The sequence below is a fragment of the Uranotaenia lowii genome, chromosome 1 (genome assembly GCF_029784155.1).
Source record: "Uranotaenia lowii strain MFRU-FL chromosome 1, ASM2978415v1, whole genome shotgun sequence".
NCBI classification, from domain to species: Eukaryota; Metazoa; Arthropoda; class Insecta; order Diptera; family Culicidae; genus Uranotaenia; species Uranotaenia lowii.
Genome location: NC_073691.1, coordinates 13,542,223 through 13,559,971, shown reverse-complemented (window position 1 = coordinate 13,559,971; position 17,749 = coordinate 13,542,223). Strand labels below are relative to the sequence as shown.

Sequence of the window (17,749 nt, the reverse complement as noted above, 5' to 3'; positions counted from 1 at the left end):
ACCGGCGATGTAGTTCCTCATTCGAGATCCAGTTGCCAGGCCACCAAGCGCGGATGATGTTCCGCAGGCAGCGGTTTACAAATACTTGCAGTTTTCGCGTCGTCACCGCATATGTGCACCAAGTTTCGCACCCGTACAGCAATACGGATTTGACGTTTGAGTTGAAGATTCGGATTTTTGTTCGTAGAGAGATCTGGCGTGACCGCCAGATGTTTCGGAGACTCGCAAACGCAAATCGGGCCTTTCTGATCCGGGTTTCGATGTCTTTCCTGGTACCACCATCAGGCGTTATCTGGCTACCAAGATACTGGAAGCACTCCACTTTCTCAACTTGTTGCCCAGCTACCATGAAACTGGAGGGATTTCCTGTATTGATCTCCATCGACTTGGTCTTTCCGACATTGACTTTGAGACCTGCTGCCTTGGAACTTTCGGTGAGGTCGTCGAGTTTGCTCTGCATGTCCGGTTGTGTTTGGGTGAGCAAAACAATATCGTCAGCCAGGTCAAGGTCGTTCAGTTGCTCCATTGTTAAAGGATTCCACGGCAATCCTCGGTTCGGTGCACAGTCGATCGATCCAGTCAGAATCTCATCCATTACGATGAGGAAAAGTAGCGGTGATAGGATACATCCTTGTCTCACTCCAGCAGTTACCGGGATTGGTTCGGACAAGACACCATCGTGCAAGACCTTGCACGAAAATGCCTCGTATTGTGCTTCGATGAGATGGACTAGTTTCTCTGGGACCTCTCGTCGCCTTAGAGCCGCCCAGATGTTTTCATGGTTAAGTCGGTCGAATGCTTTTTCGAAATCAACGAACACCAGCAGAAGAGAGTCCTGGAATTCGTTGATTTGTTCCAGTATGATTCGTAGCGTTGTGATGTGGTCCACACATGATCGTCCGGATCGGAATCCAGCTTGTTGCCGTCGGAGTGTAGCGTCGATTTTCTCCTGGATCCTGTTCAGGATCACTTTGCAGAGTACTTTGAGGGTTGTACAGATCAACGTTATGCCTCGCCAGTTACTGCACTCTGTCAGGTCTCCTTTCTTCGGGACCTTTACGAGGATACCCTGCATCCAGTCGGCCGGGAATGTTGCAGTATCCCAGATGTCAGCGAAAAGACGGTGCAACATTTGTGCTGACAAATGGGTCGGCTTTCAGCATTTCAGCAGGGATGCAATCGATCCCAGGTGCTTTGTTGGATTTCATGTTTTTGATTGCCGCTTCTATTTCAGCCAGCGAGGGCGCTTCCGAGTTGACGCCATTAATGCGACTTACTGTTGGCGCTTCAAGCTGCGGGTTCTGTTGGCCATCGCTATTCGTGACTCGGAAGAGTTGTTCGAAGTGCTCAGTCCATCGTTTGAGCTGATCTGTTCGATCGGTCAATAACTGACCTGCTCGGTCTTTCAGCGGCATTCTTGCATTAGTCCTTGCACCACTGAGGCGGCGAGAAATGTCATAAAGTAATCGGATATCTCCATTGGCGGCGGCTCTTTCCCTCTCTTCGGCTAGGGAGTTTGTCCAGGCTCTCTTGTCTCGTCTACAAGCTCGTTTAACTGCCTTTTCCAGCTCCGCATATCGTAAGCGGGCGGCTGCTTTGGCTGACCCGGTACATGCCTGCTCAATTCCGACTTTCGCCTTTCTCCGATCATCGACCATCCTCCAAGTTTCATCCGACATCCATTCACTTCTTCTTCCACAAACTTTACCGAGAGTACCATGGCTCGTCGTGATAAAGGCATTCTTGATTCCACACCACTGTTCTTCGACTGTTCCGTCTGTCGGCAGCTCCGAGGCTCGGGATTCTAGCTGTTCAACGTATGCCCTTTTCACCTCTGGATTCTCCAACCGGCGGACGTCGTATCGACACCCGACTTTCTCCTCGCGCCGTTGGACACGCGAAACTCTCAGTCGTATCTCGCCAAGGACGAGGTGATGGTCAAATGCAATGTCTGCGCTTCGCTTGTTGCGGACATCAAGAAGGCTCCTTCCCCATTTTCGGCTGATGCAGATGTGGTCAATTTGATTTTCTGTTCGGCCATCTCGGGATACCCAAGTGACCTTATGTGCTGGTCGATGGGGGAAGAGCGATCCACCGATCACCATGTTGTTGTTGCCGCAAAATTCTACAAACAGCTCTCCGTTTTCGCTCATCTGTCCTAGGCCATGGCGCCCCATGATGCGCTCAAGGTCTTGATTGTCGGAGCCAATCTTTGCGTTGAAGTCGCCCAAATGGATTTGAATGTCACCCTTCGGAATTTTTTCTACCACGCTGTTCAGTTGACTGTAAAACTGCTCTTTCTCCTGCAAATCGGCAACGTCAGTTGGCGCATAACACTGGACCATTGTAAGGTTTCTAACCCGTGTTCTAAATCTGGCTACGATTATTCTTTCGTTTATCGGTTCCCATCTTATGAGGGACGCATGGGCCTGCGGGCTTAACAGGAAACCAACTCCTCGTTCCCGAGTAGCATGTTCTCCTCGTATGCCAGAGTAAAGCAGGACTTGCCCGGACTGTGTCTTGTGTTCTCCAGTGTTAGGCCAACGGACTTCGCTCAGTCCCAGAATTTCAAGTTTGAGGCGGCTAGCCTCTCTAGCCAGTTGTTCCAGTTTGCCTTGTTGGGCAAGGGTTAAAACGTTCCAAGTTCCAATTCGTGTCCGTGTTTTCATGCTAAAAGTCGTCGCCAAAGATCCAGGTCGGTCATTTCTTTCGGATTCCGTAACAATTTCTGAATCGGGAGCAGTAGGTTGTTAGCCTAAAGTCCCTATCCCGCGATGGGGCTGCCATCTTGGACTTAGCTGGCGGGAGCCGCATTTCATAAATTCAGCCGCTTGCTGCAAGACAGACGCTGTTTGAGCCGCCCCTGACCTGGAGAACAGACGCTCGGTTGTTGTCGCACGCCGGCCCTGACCTGGGGAACAGACGCGTGCGACAAAATCGGGTTGATCACTCAATTTTGAATGTCTGTAAAATCTTGGCACTCTGAGCAAAAACTTGGGCAAAATCTGTGTCTGACCAATATTTGTCTGGTCAAAAGTCTGTGTTTTACAGACAAATCTGGGCACCTGGCAACCCAGCTCATAATCTTATATTTCGCAAGAGGCATATCTAGGATGCCACATTCTCCCCTTTTTCAATGTTTCATTTATATTTCATTTTTTCTTATTATCTTATTTATTCCTATGCCATGGACTGAACCCAGCTATATTATATTTCTGATGACCAAGTGCTAAGACCCGGCTAACTATCAGATGTCATGGTCTGAAACCCGGCTTACTGTCGATTTGTTTAATTTTAATTTCAAATATCAGAAACACTAACTGGGCTGTCAGGTCATCTAATTTCAACAAATTATAAAAAAACACATACTTATTGCCCTTCTGGACTGCCGACATCCTAAAATTTCTCAAATTATAAAACACAAACTTATTGCCCTGCCAGATCTACGAATTTATCCGTAGATTTAAAAAACATCTACGGATTTTAGCCATTTCCTACGGTTTATCTAAGAAATTAAAGGGATTCTGCGGATAAACGAAAATTTTACCTGACGACAAAAACAAAAATGTCATCATGTAACGTTTTGCCAAAATCAGCATTTTTCGTTTTTCGCAAAACCTACGCATTTGAGCGGTTTGCAATCTGGCAATCGTCTAATTTCTCAAACAATAAAAACACACTTATTGCCGGATGGGCTGTCGAGTGTCGAATTCTCATATTTTTTAAAATAATGAAAACATAACTCATTGCCCATATGAGCTGTCGAAAACTCTCACCCATTTGAGCGATCGAATTCCCCCTTTTATCAGTTTCAAATGCGATGAATCTACAGAAACATATGTATATCTACCTGAATAAAAAACGTTATTGTGGCACAGTTGATTTTGGTGTGAAACACATTTTGATACTGCGCAATCACTGAACATGCTTTGAAATGTTTTACAAAGTTGTGACTCACCTTGACACACTAAAGTTTGTTCGGTTTTACAGGGTTACGATTTTTTTTTGAAAATTTTCAATTTTTGCTTGGAAAGTTCGATACTAATTAGAGGTCTTTGAGGGTCGCTTTAAAGTTGTTCGAATAAAAATTGGACAGTGTGATCGAAGTTGGGAAATGATCATCCTATTTTGACGTTTGCCTATTCCACTTACCGAGAGCACAGCTTCAGCGCCGAGTAGTAAACGGAGAAGACACTGACCAGAAAGTGTAGGGCGAGCGCTATCAACAGTCCGGAACCGGCGGTCACGGCGTCCCAATTCGACTGGAAAGTTCAAATATTTTGTCAAAAATAAAATTTAAAAATCCTGAGTTTTACCTCATCCGTCTGAGCGATGTTGGCATCCCGCACCGCGCCGATGCCGGTCAGGGCCAGACCCAAGGTACTGCTGGCCACGCATATCAAGTTGACCGCCAGGAACCCAGTTTTGGCCATCTTTACGTTCATGAGCCCGAGCGAACCGGCTATACCGGCAATGGCACCACACCACAGTCCCGTTCCGGCCATCGCCAGGGATGCATTCCGAGCCAGCACCAGTCCTCCGAGGGCGGCCAGCGTCACGCTAAATATCAACTGCAGCACCCCGAGCACAGCCGTCGATGGTAGGGTGCGCTTTTTGAGTCTCGGCGACCCCGGCGGAAAGAGAAAACTGACCAGGGATGAATTGCCTCCGTTCGGGGAGTACTGATCGATGCCGGCCAGTTTGGGGGATGTGGCGGCAGCTGCTGCAGCCGCTTCCATTTTATGTTTAGCCGCTGCGGCCGCCGCTTTCTTCTCTTTTTTGCTCTTCTTTTTCGAGCCCTTAGTACTACTACTGGTGGCACAACTGGTTGCGCTGGAGTTTCCTTTGGTGGTATCCTTACTGCTAGTGTCGCTGGTAACTCCTCCCCTGAGGCCGCCACTGCTGCTGAGTGTCTTGTCTCCATCGGACATCGATGTGACGGCACCACTGCTACTGCTGCAGCCGGTGGTTGCCAGTTTGTTGTTTTCATCGCCACCATCTCCCAAGGGAGGTGTCTGCGGGGTCGCGTAAAAGTGTCCCGAGTCCGGATAGCCGTCATGCTTCGAAATGATCGAAATCTGCGAATCCGTGAGGCTGTTCTTGGCGTGGCTCGAGTTGACGTTCTCGAAGACGGCCCTCGTCGAAGCGAGGAGCTCTTCCTGCTTCTCGTCGTCCATCGTGTTATCGTCGGAGCCGAGCCGATCGATGAGCGAGATGCTCGTATTCAGCTCCTCGATCTCCTTCCGTATCTCGAGCTCTAGCTTGTCCATCTTGTAAGCCGGATGCTGGTCTTTTCGTTAGGCAAAAACCCGGTGCCGTTGAGGGCGCTGCTATCGGACGGACATAGATATGACGCCGTGGGCTGTGGAGGAAAAAAAAAACATTTTTTAGTCTTAAATGTTTTATAAATGTGTGAGGGGCAAATTTATAAAATTTATGCTATTTTAGTTATAATATTATTTCAAAATTTCTTGAAATACAAAGTGATAAGTTCGGAAGGTAAAAATATAGCTAATACATTTCTCAGACTTTAAAATTTGAAAATGTATTAATATTTTACAAGTTAATGGGTTAGAAAGGGCGTATCGATCACATAACGTCCGATCAATGGGCTACTCATGAATTACTGCAGAGAATCTATTGCACACCGGCACCAACTGCTGGGATGGATTAAGCAGCGTGAAAAACCCCATCAACCCTAGTTCAAAACCAGCATAACCATGAATAAAAACAATTTTAATTATATTACAAGCCCCCATAAAGCAGCGGAACTGAAGTGCCATTAAATTAGTGATTATGGACTGAGCACTGATCGCCACTGATTTCTCAATGCAATTGCAATGCGATCTGCAGCCTTTTTTTCAAATAAATGCGAAAAATCACAGTTTTACACCGATCGTTGTTTGATGGGACATCGAATGAAAGGCTCACCAATTGAATATGGTTGAGCGAGGTGCTTTCATCAGTTTTAATCTCAATTCATTTTAATGGTTTTTTTGACACTTCTTCTCGGGAAGTGTAACTTGCAACGGTTCCGTTTCATTGATATTGGCACCTGTTTGGATCAAACTAATCTAACCGCAGCGATCATCAATCGTGGTAGCAATTCAATCAGACTTTAATAAATAGTCTCTCATGATGAGGAAGAGGAAGTTGGGTGGGTGGTTAAGATGAGATGCCTGCGCCGAAATCAGTGAGACTGACCAGAGTAGTGAAAAAATACATGGTTTCCATGCAGAGTTTCACACCTTTTTTCGTCAACTCGCACACTGGTGAGAAACCCCGAAGCTGTCGGGGTTCGAAGTTATGTAAATCACTGTGAATTTGTCTCATTGTTTTTTCACGGCTTTGGAAGATTGTCTTGGCGAATTTAACTATTATACTTGAAGGAAACAAAAAAACAAATTATGGGAGCCAATAATCTAGCAGCTTTGCCTATAGGGCGTTTGCTACACACACATACAAGAGGTCTGTTGGGCACACATTAGAGGTTTTTATATGCGAAAAAAGCAAAATTCAACCAAAATGTTGGTTTTCCCTTAAATGAATGCTCATTCTCTCTAAAAAACATTCAAAAAGTATATTTCGGATCATTTTCCAACAATTGGAAACGATTCTGCGAGTATTTTATTAGATATCAGTGGGAAACCAAGCAAAATAAAAAATGAAAAACAAGCCAACCATCATAGTAAACCACATTAAACGGTTCCCCCGGATATTTTGTTCACGTTTTTGGGTCTATCATATAAAATTTAGAACCAGGAAGATGATGTTAAGAGTTTTCTTCACGAAATTGATGAATTAACTTGAGTAATATTTGTCCTGCTTTCACTAGAAAACGCTCATATCCTGTACAAAGTCTTCATTTTTGTTAAAGAACTTCACTCAAAATTAGAAAAAAATCACAAACAAGTCAAAAAATGATCTAACTTTCGAAAAATGTGTTGTACATAAGAAATTTTTCAATAGTTTTCATTTATTCTTCAAAAAATATCTTTCTTTAGTCGATTTGTATTCATTTAACATGGGGCTGTCACATTTGTTTGCCCAACGGCTTACTTATACTAATGCACTGTGCAAACGCCCTATTAGCGAATTCCCATTCAAAAACTATAAAACGTCACGTTGCGATTTCGTGTAGCCTACTATTTTCACAGTTATCAACTGATATTTTCGTTAAAAATTTCAAATTGTCTCAAAGCTCAAAATACCAAAATCTGTGAAAACTATCAATTTGCCATTTTTACAATTTTAATAATTTTTACTGCTCGAAGAATATGTAAATTGTGAAAGTTTCAAAAAATTTAAATTTCGATTATTTAACAATGTTAATAATTCTGACCATATTAACACTTTCTATTTCTTTTCTAGGTGACTTTGACAATTTGGAATTTGTTTATAAATTTTCCATAAGTCATTTTTCTCATTTTTGTCATTTTTGTCATTTTTGTCATTTTTGTCATTTTTGTCATTTTTGTCAATTTTTGTCAATTTTGTCAATTTTGTCATTTTTGTCATTTTTGTCATTTTTGTCATTTTTGTCATTTTTGTCATTTTTGTCATTTTTGTCATTTTTGTCATTTTTGTCATTTTTGTCATTTTTGTCATTTTTGTCATTTTTGTCATTTTTGTCATTTTTGTCATTTTTGTCATTTTTGACATTTTTGTCATTTTTGTCATTTTTGTCATTTTTGTCTTTTTTGTCATTTTTGTCATTTTTGTCATTTTTGTCATTTTTGTCATTTTTGTCATTTTTGTCATTTTTGTCATTTTTGTCATTTTTGTCATTTTTGTCATTTTTGTCATTTTTGTCATTTTTGTCATTTTTGTCATTTTTGTCATTTTTGTCATTTTTGTCATTTTTGTCATTTTTGTCATTTTGTCATTTTTGTCATTTTTGTCATTTTTGTCATTTTTGCTATTTTTGTCATTTTTGTCATTTTTGTCATTTTTGTCATTTTTGTCATTTTTGTCATTTTTGTCATTTTTGTCATTTTTGTCATTTTTGTCATTTTTGTCATTTTTGTCATTTTTGTCATTTTTGTCATTTTTGTCATTTTTGTCATTTTTGTCATTTTTGTCATTTTTGTCATTTTTGTCATTTTTGTCATTTTTGTCATTTTTGTCATTTTTGTCATTTTTGTCTTTTTTGTCATTTTTGTCATTTTTGTCATTTTTGTCATTTTTGTCATTTTTGCCATTTTTGCCATTTTTGCCATTTTTGTCATTTTTGTCATTTTTGTCATTTTTGTCATTTTTGTCATTTTTGTCAATTTTGTCAGTTTTGTCATTTTTGTCATTTTTGTCATTTTTGTCATTTTTGTCATTTTTGTCATTTTTGCCATTTTTGTCATTTTTGTCATTTTTGTCATTTTTGTCATTTTTGTCATTTTTGTCATTTTTGTCATTTTTGTCATTTTTGTCATTTTTGTCATTTTTGTCATTTTTGTCATTTTTGTCATTTTTGTCATTTTTGTCATTTTTGTCATTTTTGTCATTTTTGTCATTTTTGTCATTTTTGTCATTTTTGTCATTTTTGTCATTTTTGTCATTTTTGTCATTTTTGTCATTTTTGTCATTTTTGTCATTTTTGTCATTTTTGTCATTTTTGTCATTTTTGTCATTTTTGTCATTTTTGTCATTTTTGTCATTTTTGTCATTTTTGTCATTTTTGTCATTTTTGTCATTTTTGTCATTTTTGTCATTTTTGTCATTTTTGTCATTTTTGTCATTTTTGTCATTTTTGTCATTTTTGTCATTTTTGTCATTTTTGTCATTTTTGTCATTTTTGTCATTTTTGCTATTTTTGTCACCTTTGTCATTTTTGTCATTTTTGTCATTTTTGTCATTTTTGTCATTTTTGTCATTTTTGTTATTTTGTCATTTTTGTCATTTCTATCATTTTTATCACTTTGCCCACCTTAGCTTTTATGTGAATTATAGGAATTTGTTAAATTTTGTAAATTTCATTTTATTTATTTTAGTATTTAGTTTTTCATTTATTTAAACATGTTAGGTTTTCAGTTTTGATAATTTCGACTGTTTTGATGAATTGACAATTTTGACAATTTTTCAAATTTCGAAAGCTTTGACAATTTTGAAAATCTTGATAATTTTGACAGTTTTTTGATTTTGACAATTTGGCAATGTTTTCAATGTTAATCTACAGAAATGACAAATGACAAAAATTGTCTTTCAGGGCTGGTAGCGGTTTGACAATGAAAAAGTAGGGACTTTAGTGACCAAAATTTGAAAAAAAGTGACCAAATAGTGACTTTGAGGACCGAAAAAAGTGACCAAATAGTGACTATGTAGAACGAAAAAAGTAACTTTGAAGTACAAAAAATGTGACCAAAACAGGCCCGTGCGAAGGACCCGTCCAGGGGGGACTGATAAACTAAATTTGGGAAACATATTACAATAAATGTTTCAAATTTTCGATAAGCCAAGAAAGTAAGAAATAAATTAGTTTCAAAAGAATTTCTTAGCAAATTTAAAATTAAAAAAATCTGAATTCTAACATAAATGTCCAATCTTGTACAAAACTTACCATTAATAGATGTTAGGAAAATGATAATAATTGTTTATTTTTATTCATCTAAATTTGGAATTCTTTTCCTCATTTTCAACTGGAAGTTTAGTGAGAAATTCAGCTGTAATTTTTTAATTTGAACAAAAAATATTTAATCACGATTTAAAATGTGAATTGCCGATTACTGAATAAGGAATGAATTTTGAACAGAATTTATTCAATGTTCGATGGTTTAATTTAATTTGATAAAAAGAAGAATATATTTATGATTATTTTAAAAGTGCCAGTTATATAAGCCAGACATAAAACCTTTAATGAAGTAAAATCCTCCAGTTATCAAAATGTCATTTTTGAAGCTTAAATAATAACTTCATGTTCAACTACACTGACACAGAAATGTTAGAAAATGAGTAATTACGTGAATGATTAAAACTGATGAAAAATTCAAAATAATGAGTTCAAAACTTTTGTTATTAATATTGAAAGCACAAATCAAGTACAAATTTATTTAACATTGCGTATTAAAATTTATTTTTAAAGTTGCTACTTAGAACAATTTTTCAAACTTTTTAGAATAATTTAAAAAATCATGATCGATCCAAAAAACATGATTTCATATAAAAAATATTAATAAAAAGTTTTTAAATTTTCAATCGCAGGTTTTTAAGCTTTAAATTACAAACTCTGAGTATTTTGTGTCTTTTGATTAAAATATTGGGTCCTGAAAGAACAGAAGGTTGAAATTATGTTTTATTATTAAAAATTTGGAGAGGCAAGTTGGACCTTCCTGGTCTTAGCCGTCTTAGGACAACCACAAATAAATTAAAAAAAAAATTGGAGTTAAAGGCTTATGGTTGAAGAACACGAAAATTCAGAATTTAAAAACAAGGAAACAATATTTAAAAATATGTCTTTAAAATTTAAAAAGTTTGATTAAAAAAAATTCGGCAAGTTGATTAGAAAATTAAAAAAAAACTGTACAGTAAAATTCGGTAAATTTATTTGAAGATTGAAAAAACAATATGGAAATAAAAAAGATTAGTTTTTAAAAACATTTCAGGAAGAGTTTTTTCAATAAACATGTTTCACTATAACCATTTTGGTGCTTATTTTTTAAATTATTGATTTGGTAAATAGTGTCCTAAACTAGAAATTTTGTCAAATTCGGCCGAACACATTTAGTTTTGGTGATAAAGAGTTTATTACTAGTAAAATCAAACATTGATAGATAACTGATTATGGAAAAATGTCATTACAAGTATTTTTGACATCACAGCTGAAAGTGTAAAAAAACCTGATTCTATTTAAAACTCATCAATTGATTCAATGATTTTGATTTGAGTTTTTGTTAAAAAGAAGTGCAGAAACTTCTCTAAAGATTTTTAATTATTTTTAAAGGTCTTTTTTTTTTGTGGCGTTTGAATAATTATTTTCAAAAGTCATTTCAATAACAAAAGCTGATAGAAATATTGCATACATATTTAGATTCGGGGAACCCAAATTAGTTGATGTTACCGTTTAAATTCATTGCACCTAAGAAAAATGTAAATTTTGTGGCCTTGTGTAAATTTTTAAAACCCTTTTTTTAAGTATTTAGAAGAACAAAAAACACGAAATAAAATTGAGTATGAAATTGTTTTTTTAAAGAATAATTCATATCAACATAACATTTGTTATGACATTAAAAGATTTTTTTAATAAAAAAAAATGGTTCGTTTCAATCTCAATTTTAGTTACACTTCTTAATAAAAATCTATTCTAAAGACGAGATAGGGTTTTTGTATATCAAGTTTTGAGTTCCATTACAAAAAATTTATTGAACTAAAAATTAAAATCTACAATCAAAGTTAGTTTCAATTCATGAACGTCAAATAATGTCGTAGATCGAAATGTCTCAAGCCAAGGGTGATTTATGCCGAAATTCCGCCGGAGGCGAAAAAAAATTCTAAATGACTGATCAAGTAATTTACCGTTACTACCGTCAATGTTAACACGCGCAATTCAAATTACCATTTCATTGGTATATTTTCGGTGAAAAAAGTGACTTTTGGTGATAAAAGTGACCATTTTTCGGAAAATAGTGACTTTAGTGACCAAATGATGAAAAAAGTGACTTTTTAGTGACTGACCCAAAAAAAGTGACCAAGTCACTAAAAAGTGACTCGCTACCAGCCCTGGTCTTTGGTTAAATTATTTTTGACGTTACATATGTCTTTATTTCAAATTTGTCATTTTTCCCATTCACGTCATTTTTGTTTTCGGAAATTTTATCATGTTATTAAATTTCAACATCTTAGCATTATCTTTCTTTTTAATTTATTTTAGGCATTTTTTATTTGTTTTCTTTTTTTTCAAATTTAATCAATTACGTCGATTTTGACAGTTTCGTAATTTTTGGAAATTTTGAAAATTATAATGCTTTCATTTTTTTTTTAAAGTATTTGCAATTGTGTCAGTGACATGTAGGGGAAAGTGTTCCTAAATGCGCAATAGCGCGTTAAATGCGCCTACGTCCGTTTGACGAAACGACTGACAAGACAACATATCAGATCAATGCATTTCGAGGGTGATACACTTTGAACAGAAATTTGGCCTTAAACATAAATAGGCCACATTTAGCCCGCACGGTTTGAGGTTCGACAATTTAGACAACAGTTGTAATGAAATCGTTTTTTAGAAAACTGATGGAGATTTCAATATAAAAATTACTCCAATGTATGTGTAGAAAACAGATGCCTTCTTATGTGTTTATAGTTATTTTACTTATATTCGCATATAGCTTCTCTTTTTTTTGTTGTTATTTTACGCCTTGTCAGCACTCGGCAACTTGAATTAAGATTTCGGTTGCTGAGACTTGTTTATGTTAACATCTTTTAGTCATTTTTTTTTCCTTTTTTCTGAAGTTTTTAATTTTTTTTTCCTATTTTCACAGTTTTGACATTTTTGGGAATTTTGATTATTTTAATGCTTTCAATTTTTTCAAATATTTGCTATGGTGTCAACGAAATATATGTATGAATCAATTTAGCCAATCACTTTATTTTAAAATAATCACAAGGCGGCATCCTTTAATTATGTAATGCTAAAAATTGACTTTTTTAACCTCCTCCCCCCCGTATGCCACAAATCGTGCCTATAAAAATTACGTAACCCTGATTAATACCCCCTCTCCCCTCTTCTCATATTTTTGAATTTTGATTTTTGAAGATTAAAAAACGAGTTTTAGCATAATATTTTTTTCATTATTCTTTAAATTATTTAGGTACAACAAAATAAACTGAGTTAATATCTGTCCAGATCGCTTTTTAGAACTCAATGATGATTAACTCTCTGTTAACACTTATTGATTGTCTCATTCCGAGTTTCTCTGTGCTTGTGGTGAGCTGATGGTCTTCGTTTAATTTATTTTAGTAATATTCGTCGGAACTATTAAACTTCGGATATGAAAATCTTGGGGGTCTAATATACAATTTTCCAACGATTATTTCATGCATATTCAATATTGATCTTAAAAAGTCTCTCTCAGAATCTTTATGAAAGGAAAAGATACAAACCAGAGGAATCTAAGTAAGCATCGATCGTTCGAGAATGTATTTGACAGTCGTTTCCGAAAATGTTCTATATCATCATGAAGATCTAAATCATAGTTTAAAGGAACGAGAGCTTTTGTTGAGGTTTAATGAACATTTTGAAACATTAACTGAGAAGAACTGGGGAAAAGGTTAATGGTGGTAAAGATTGGATTACCTGTGGAACAATTTCAAACTGTGAAAGTTTCGAGTGAGATCAATCCATTTTTTGTATGTTTTTTTAGTTTTCAACATTGCAAATTGAACATTCTAACTTCACACGCGAATTCTACAGAATCATATGAAGCGTTTGGCAAGGAACTCCACGCTTCATTCCTCTCTCTTGTTCCTTTATCTTTAGCGTTTTACATCACATGGTTGTCTTGGCCGTCGTAGTTGATCTGTAATGCATGTTCTATGTATCAGATATCTACTACGTTGAAACGAAAAATGAGGAACGCAAGTTTATCATTTTCCAATGTTCAGTTTTGGACATGTGTTACAATTCGCAATCCCCCCCCCCCCTCCCCCCTAGGAGCGTTACGTAATAAATGGATGCCCCCCAATTTCGTTTTTTTTTTATTTTTCAACAATTTTAATTTAGCAAATTACGTTTTTCTATTGGTTTTAAAATTATGCCAAATCTGTAAATTTTACAAATTCTGACCATTCTATCAATTTTGTAAATTTAATAAATTATTTTAAACGGTAAATTGTAAAGTAGGTCAACCATTTTACTGAAGTGACATAAAATATGACAAAAAATTGATAAATACATAATCCGCGTATTTTAGGAAACAAAATTTGCGAAAATACACAAAAAAAAACACCGATTAAAATGATCTGTTTTGTCGATTGATTTAGCTGGCCAAATAGAGCTGGTAGGTAAATAATAAGCCAAGCCATGGCTGCAGTTATTTTGTGCTCCTAGTAGTCGATCAGAATATTTACCTTACTACTGAGTTAGTTATAGAAAAATCATCATGTGGCTTGAATTGCTCGGATCGCTCTTGGTGGCTATCATCGTCTATGGGGTGTACTTCCGGTGGACCCGTCGAAAGATGTTCGCTTCCGTTCGGGAAATGCACGGCCCTATTAATCTACCGCTAATCGGGTACTCTTATTTGTTCTTCGGCAAATCAACTCCAGTATCCATAGGACGAGTGCTGTACAAACTTATGCATCAGTATCCAACGCCAACCAAGGGATGGTTTGGGCCTTACTTAGTGGTTATGCTTGACAAGCCGGAACACTGCAAAACGGTGCTCAACTCAAGTGTCTGTCTGAACAAAGCCCCGCACTACAGGTTCTTCGGTCTTCATGCTCTGCTCGCGTCGGAAGGTTTGATATCAAACTTTACTTATAAAGCCAGGTGACGTCCAATCAGTGATGGTACTCTTATTTTGCTGCAGGAACCCTGTGGAGCTCTCGCCGGAAGCGGTTGAACCTGTCGTTCTCTAGAAAAACCTTGAATGGCTTCTTTGGCATATTCAATAGGAAAGCTCGACAGTTCATAGATGATGCGATGAAATTAGCCGATGGCGTCGAGAGAAACATGAGCAGCGAATTTGCGAAGTGGACTCTCGATAACATTACCGGTATAAACTTTTAAGTTTAGATTGTACACGGTGTCTCGTTGTTTGGGACTTTTAAAATGGAGAATTTCCTCTATCCAATGCACTATTAAGTCTTTAAAATATAAGGTGATATCTCTTATTTTCTCATTAACAGCAACGTTTCTGGAGCTCGAGATAGATGACTACGTCGATAAAGCAGAGTATTTAAAAAAAGTCGAGCTCTATTTGCCTTACGTTATAAAACGTGTTTTCAAGCTCCATCACTATTCGGACTTCATTTATCATCTTACCAAAGACTGGACCGTTTTCAGCACCACCCGCAGAAACGTTAGAGAAGTTACTTGGAAAGCATTGGATCGGAAATTCGCTCAAAAGCGAACAGAAATAGAAACAGATGGAACAACGAACGGTGAAGAGAACACAAGCAGAGCTAAACCGTTGCTCGATATGCTGTACGACATGGTCCGCGATAGCTCCCAAGCAATGACGGTGGAAGAAATGGCTCACCACGTGGACGAAGTCATCTATGCCGGCTTCGATACGACAGCAATTTCCATTTCAAACGTCATACTACTGCTGGCAATGCATCCGGAGGTCCAAGAACGTGTCTATCAAGAAGTGATGGCCGTCTGTCCGGATCCGAATGTGGAGATAACTCAGGAAGACTGCTACAAGCTTGTATACACAGACATGGTAATCAAGGAGACCATGCGGTTGTACCCTGTGGTACCCTTACTAGTCAGAAGTCTAACAGCTGATCTCAAGCTTGACGGTAACCTATCTAAATAATAAACCGATCTGTCCACAATGCATATAATTTGGCGATCATTTTCAGATCAGTTCACCTTGCTCAAAGGAACGCTTATCGCGATAGCCAGCGGCAGAATGCAACGCAATCCGGAGATTTGGGGCCCCCAAGCAAACGTTTTCAATCCGGACCATTTTTTGCCAGAGCAGATTGCTCAGCGCCATCCGTATTCCTATCTGCCGTTCAGTGCCGGTCCTCGAAATTGTATCGGGGGGCGCTTCGCCATGCTGTCGATGTGGCTCACTGTGGCGTATTTTGTGCGTGCTTTCCGGATTCGGACATTGCTGCGGCAGGAAGATCTACAAACCAGTTTCGAAATGATTCAACGGGTGAACAATGGCTGTCTAGTGTCTTTGCTGCCTCGATAGAAACGATCGAAAATCGTTCCGGGAAACCGGCCAAAAAAAACCCTGTAATTCGGAATCCAAACCAGGAAAAATTAAAAAAAAACTCCTCTGACTATGTTCAATCTAAAGTTTGTTAATATGTATAACCAAGGATCTGATAGATTCACTTATCCTAGGCAATATTCGTCGCCAAAATTGTCTGAAGTGACGTCACTTAACGAAGAAAAATATTTGACTACTCCCTTTGCAACGTTTTTTTTTCTTATCACCACACTTTCTACCACATTGAATGCAATTAATCTTGAATATTATATATCTACAGCCTAATCGTGCCCAAGGTGTGCATATATATATAGGATTAGGAGGTGTTGTTACCGTATGTTCAATCCCCGATTCAGCCATTTTGGTTTTGCAATTGCGGAGCTCATGGAGTTTGTTTACCAACAAACCACTGAGCAGCTGAGATCTGAGTTCGCAAAGTTTGATTTCGGCGGAAGCACTGCTTATCCATTGCACCATATTTTTCAGCTGTTCGTCGGTCAACTAAAAGCTTCAAGAACGCCTTGTTAGATTCTAGCCAGTCGCACAAAATATTCTTATGTTTGTAAACAAACTCATTGAGCCCCCGCACACTCTTCGCGTACGAACTGAGAAAGTCAGAGAACTTTGCAAAGTTCTCTGTGTTCTGTGTTCCTAATAACGCAATTTTTGCGTGATTCAGGCATTTTTTTTACTGCGGCATCATTGTTTAAAAGAAGAAAAGTAACCGCTCAGAAGAGCTTTAATTGAGAAACACATACACGCAAACTGCCAAGAACTTAGGGGCCGTTCACTAATTACGTAAGCACATAGGGGGGTGGGGGGGGGGGGGGGTTTTCACATTTGCTTACGATCTCTTACTAGGGGGGTAGGGGGGGTTTCCAAAAATCTTACGTAAGAAATGTTACATTGATAGTTCGTCACAGCCATACGAAACCGTGTTACTCAGGTTTTATTTTTATTTCTCACTACCTATTTGTTGGTAATCTTTGATGTTATCTTTTAATCTGTTTTAATTAATAAAAAAAAGTTGCTGGTTCTATAAAATTAATAGAGAACCAATTCAAACCAACATGTCACCAGAAACACTGAAAAACTGATTTAAAAAGATCGTCGCTACTCGCTTTTCATCATAACAATCTTTTAATTGAGAAATTTATAGAAACAAAAAGGGAAATGGTGCATTCTGACACCACGATTTGAAAACATTTTATTTCGAAAATGACTTCATCGAGTAGAAGTCTTTGAAAATCGATATGGGGGCTTTTGGATAATAAATTTCTAGGCAGTTTTTTCAGTGATACCAACCAAGCCACTACCAACTCTAAATTTTACAAACTATTTATCAAAAAAAAAAAAAAATCGTTAAACTTTATCGCTTATCGCTGAAGTAAATCTCAGCTTTAAGGATTTTTAGTTTAAAAACAAAACATTTTTTATGGTACCTTGTGCTAACCTGATCTCTCCCTTGTTTTTAAATCGGAATTTAGATTTTATATTGTTTATTCGATTGTGAAAATTTATTGAAGATTATTGTAACCTAGAACATGCTATGTCCTTAAAACTTAATCTTTTCTATAATCGTTTAAGACCCAGACAACCATTTGGTGGGTATTTCGAATTTGCAACGCAAATATACGTGCAAATATACGTGTAAATATATCGTATATAATGCAGCAAAACCAGTATATACGTATTATTTTGGAGGCCATATAGGTACATTAGCACACATATTCTTGATGTGGATTGTATTGAATTACGATTTGCACGATTTGTCATGCAAATCATGTACGACTACCCTGATTCTTTTTGGAATATACTATGACAATTTACATCATCATATAGATGATTGAGGTTGTAATCTTGTAGGTTTTCAC

The 17,749-nt window shown here is 37.2% G+C and overlaps 2 protein-coding genes across 3 annotated transcripts in view; one reads left to right on the top strand and one right to left on the bottom strand.

Moving 5' to 3' along the window:
• LOC129742950 (uncharacterized) overlaps nt 1-17,749 on the bottom strand; it is a 97,896-nt gene that overhangs the window by 23,742 nt on the left and 56,405 nt on the right. For both annotated transcript variants that reach the window (XM_055734890.1, XM_055734896.1), the window contains exons 3-4: nt 4,317-5,362; nt 4,153-4,262 (exon numbers count right to left, since the gene is read on the bottom strand). In XM_055734890.1, the coding sequence (XP_055590865.1) occupies nt 4,153-4,262; nt 4,317-5,270 (1,064 nt within the window). In that variant the 5' untranslated portion in view covers nt 5,271-5,362. The remainder of the gene's footprint in view (nt 1-4,152; nt 4,263-4,316; nt 5,363-17,749) is intronic.
• On the top strand, nt 13,934-15,937 carry LOC129742971 (probable cytochrome P450 313a4). The gene is made up of 5 exons (XM_055734917.1): nt 13,934-13,982; nt 14,069-14,442; nt 14,514-14,699; nt 14,833-15,450; nt 15,514-15,937. The coding sequence occupies exons 2-5, from the start codon at nt 14,085-14,087 to the stop codon at nt 15,852-15,854; spliced, it is 1,503 nt and encodes a 500-aa protein (XP_055590892.1). The 5' UTR covers nt 13,934-13,982; nt 14,069-14,084; the 3' UTR covers nt 15,855-15,937.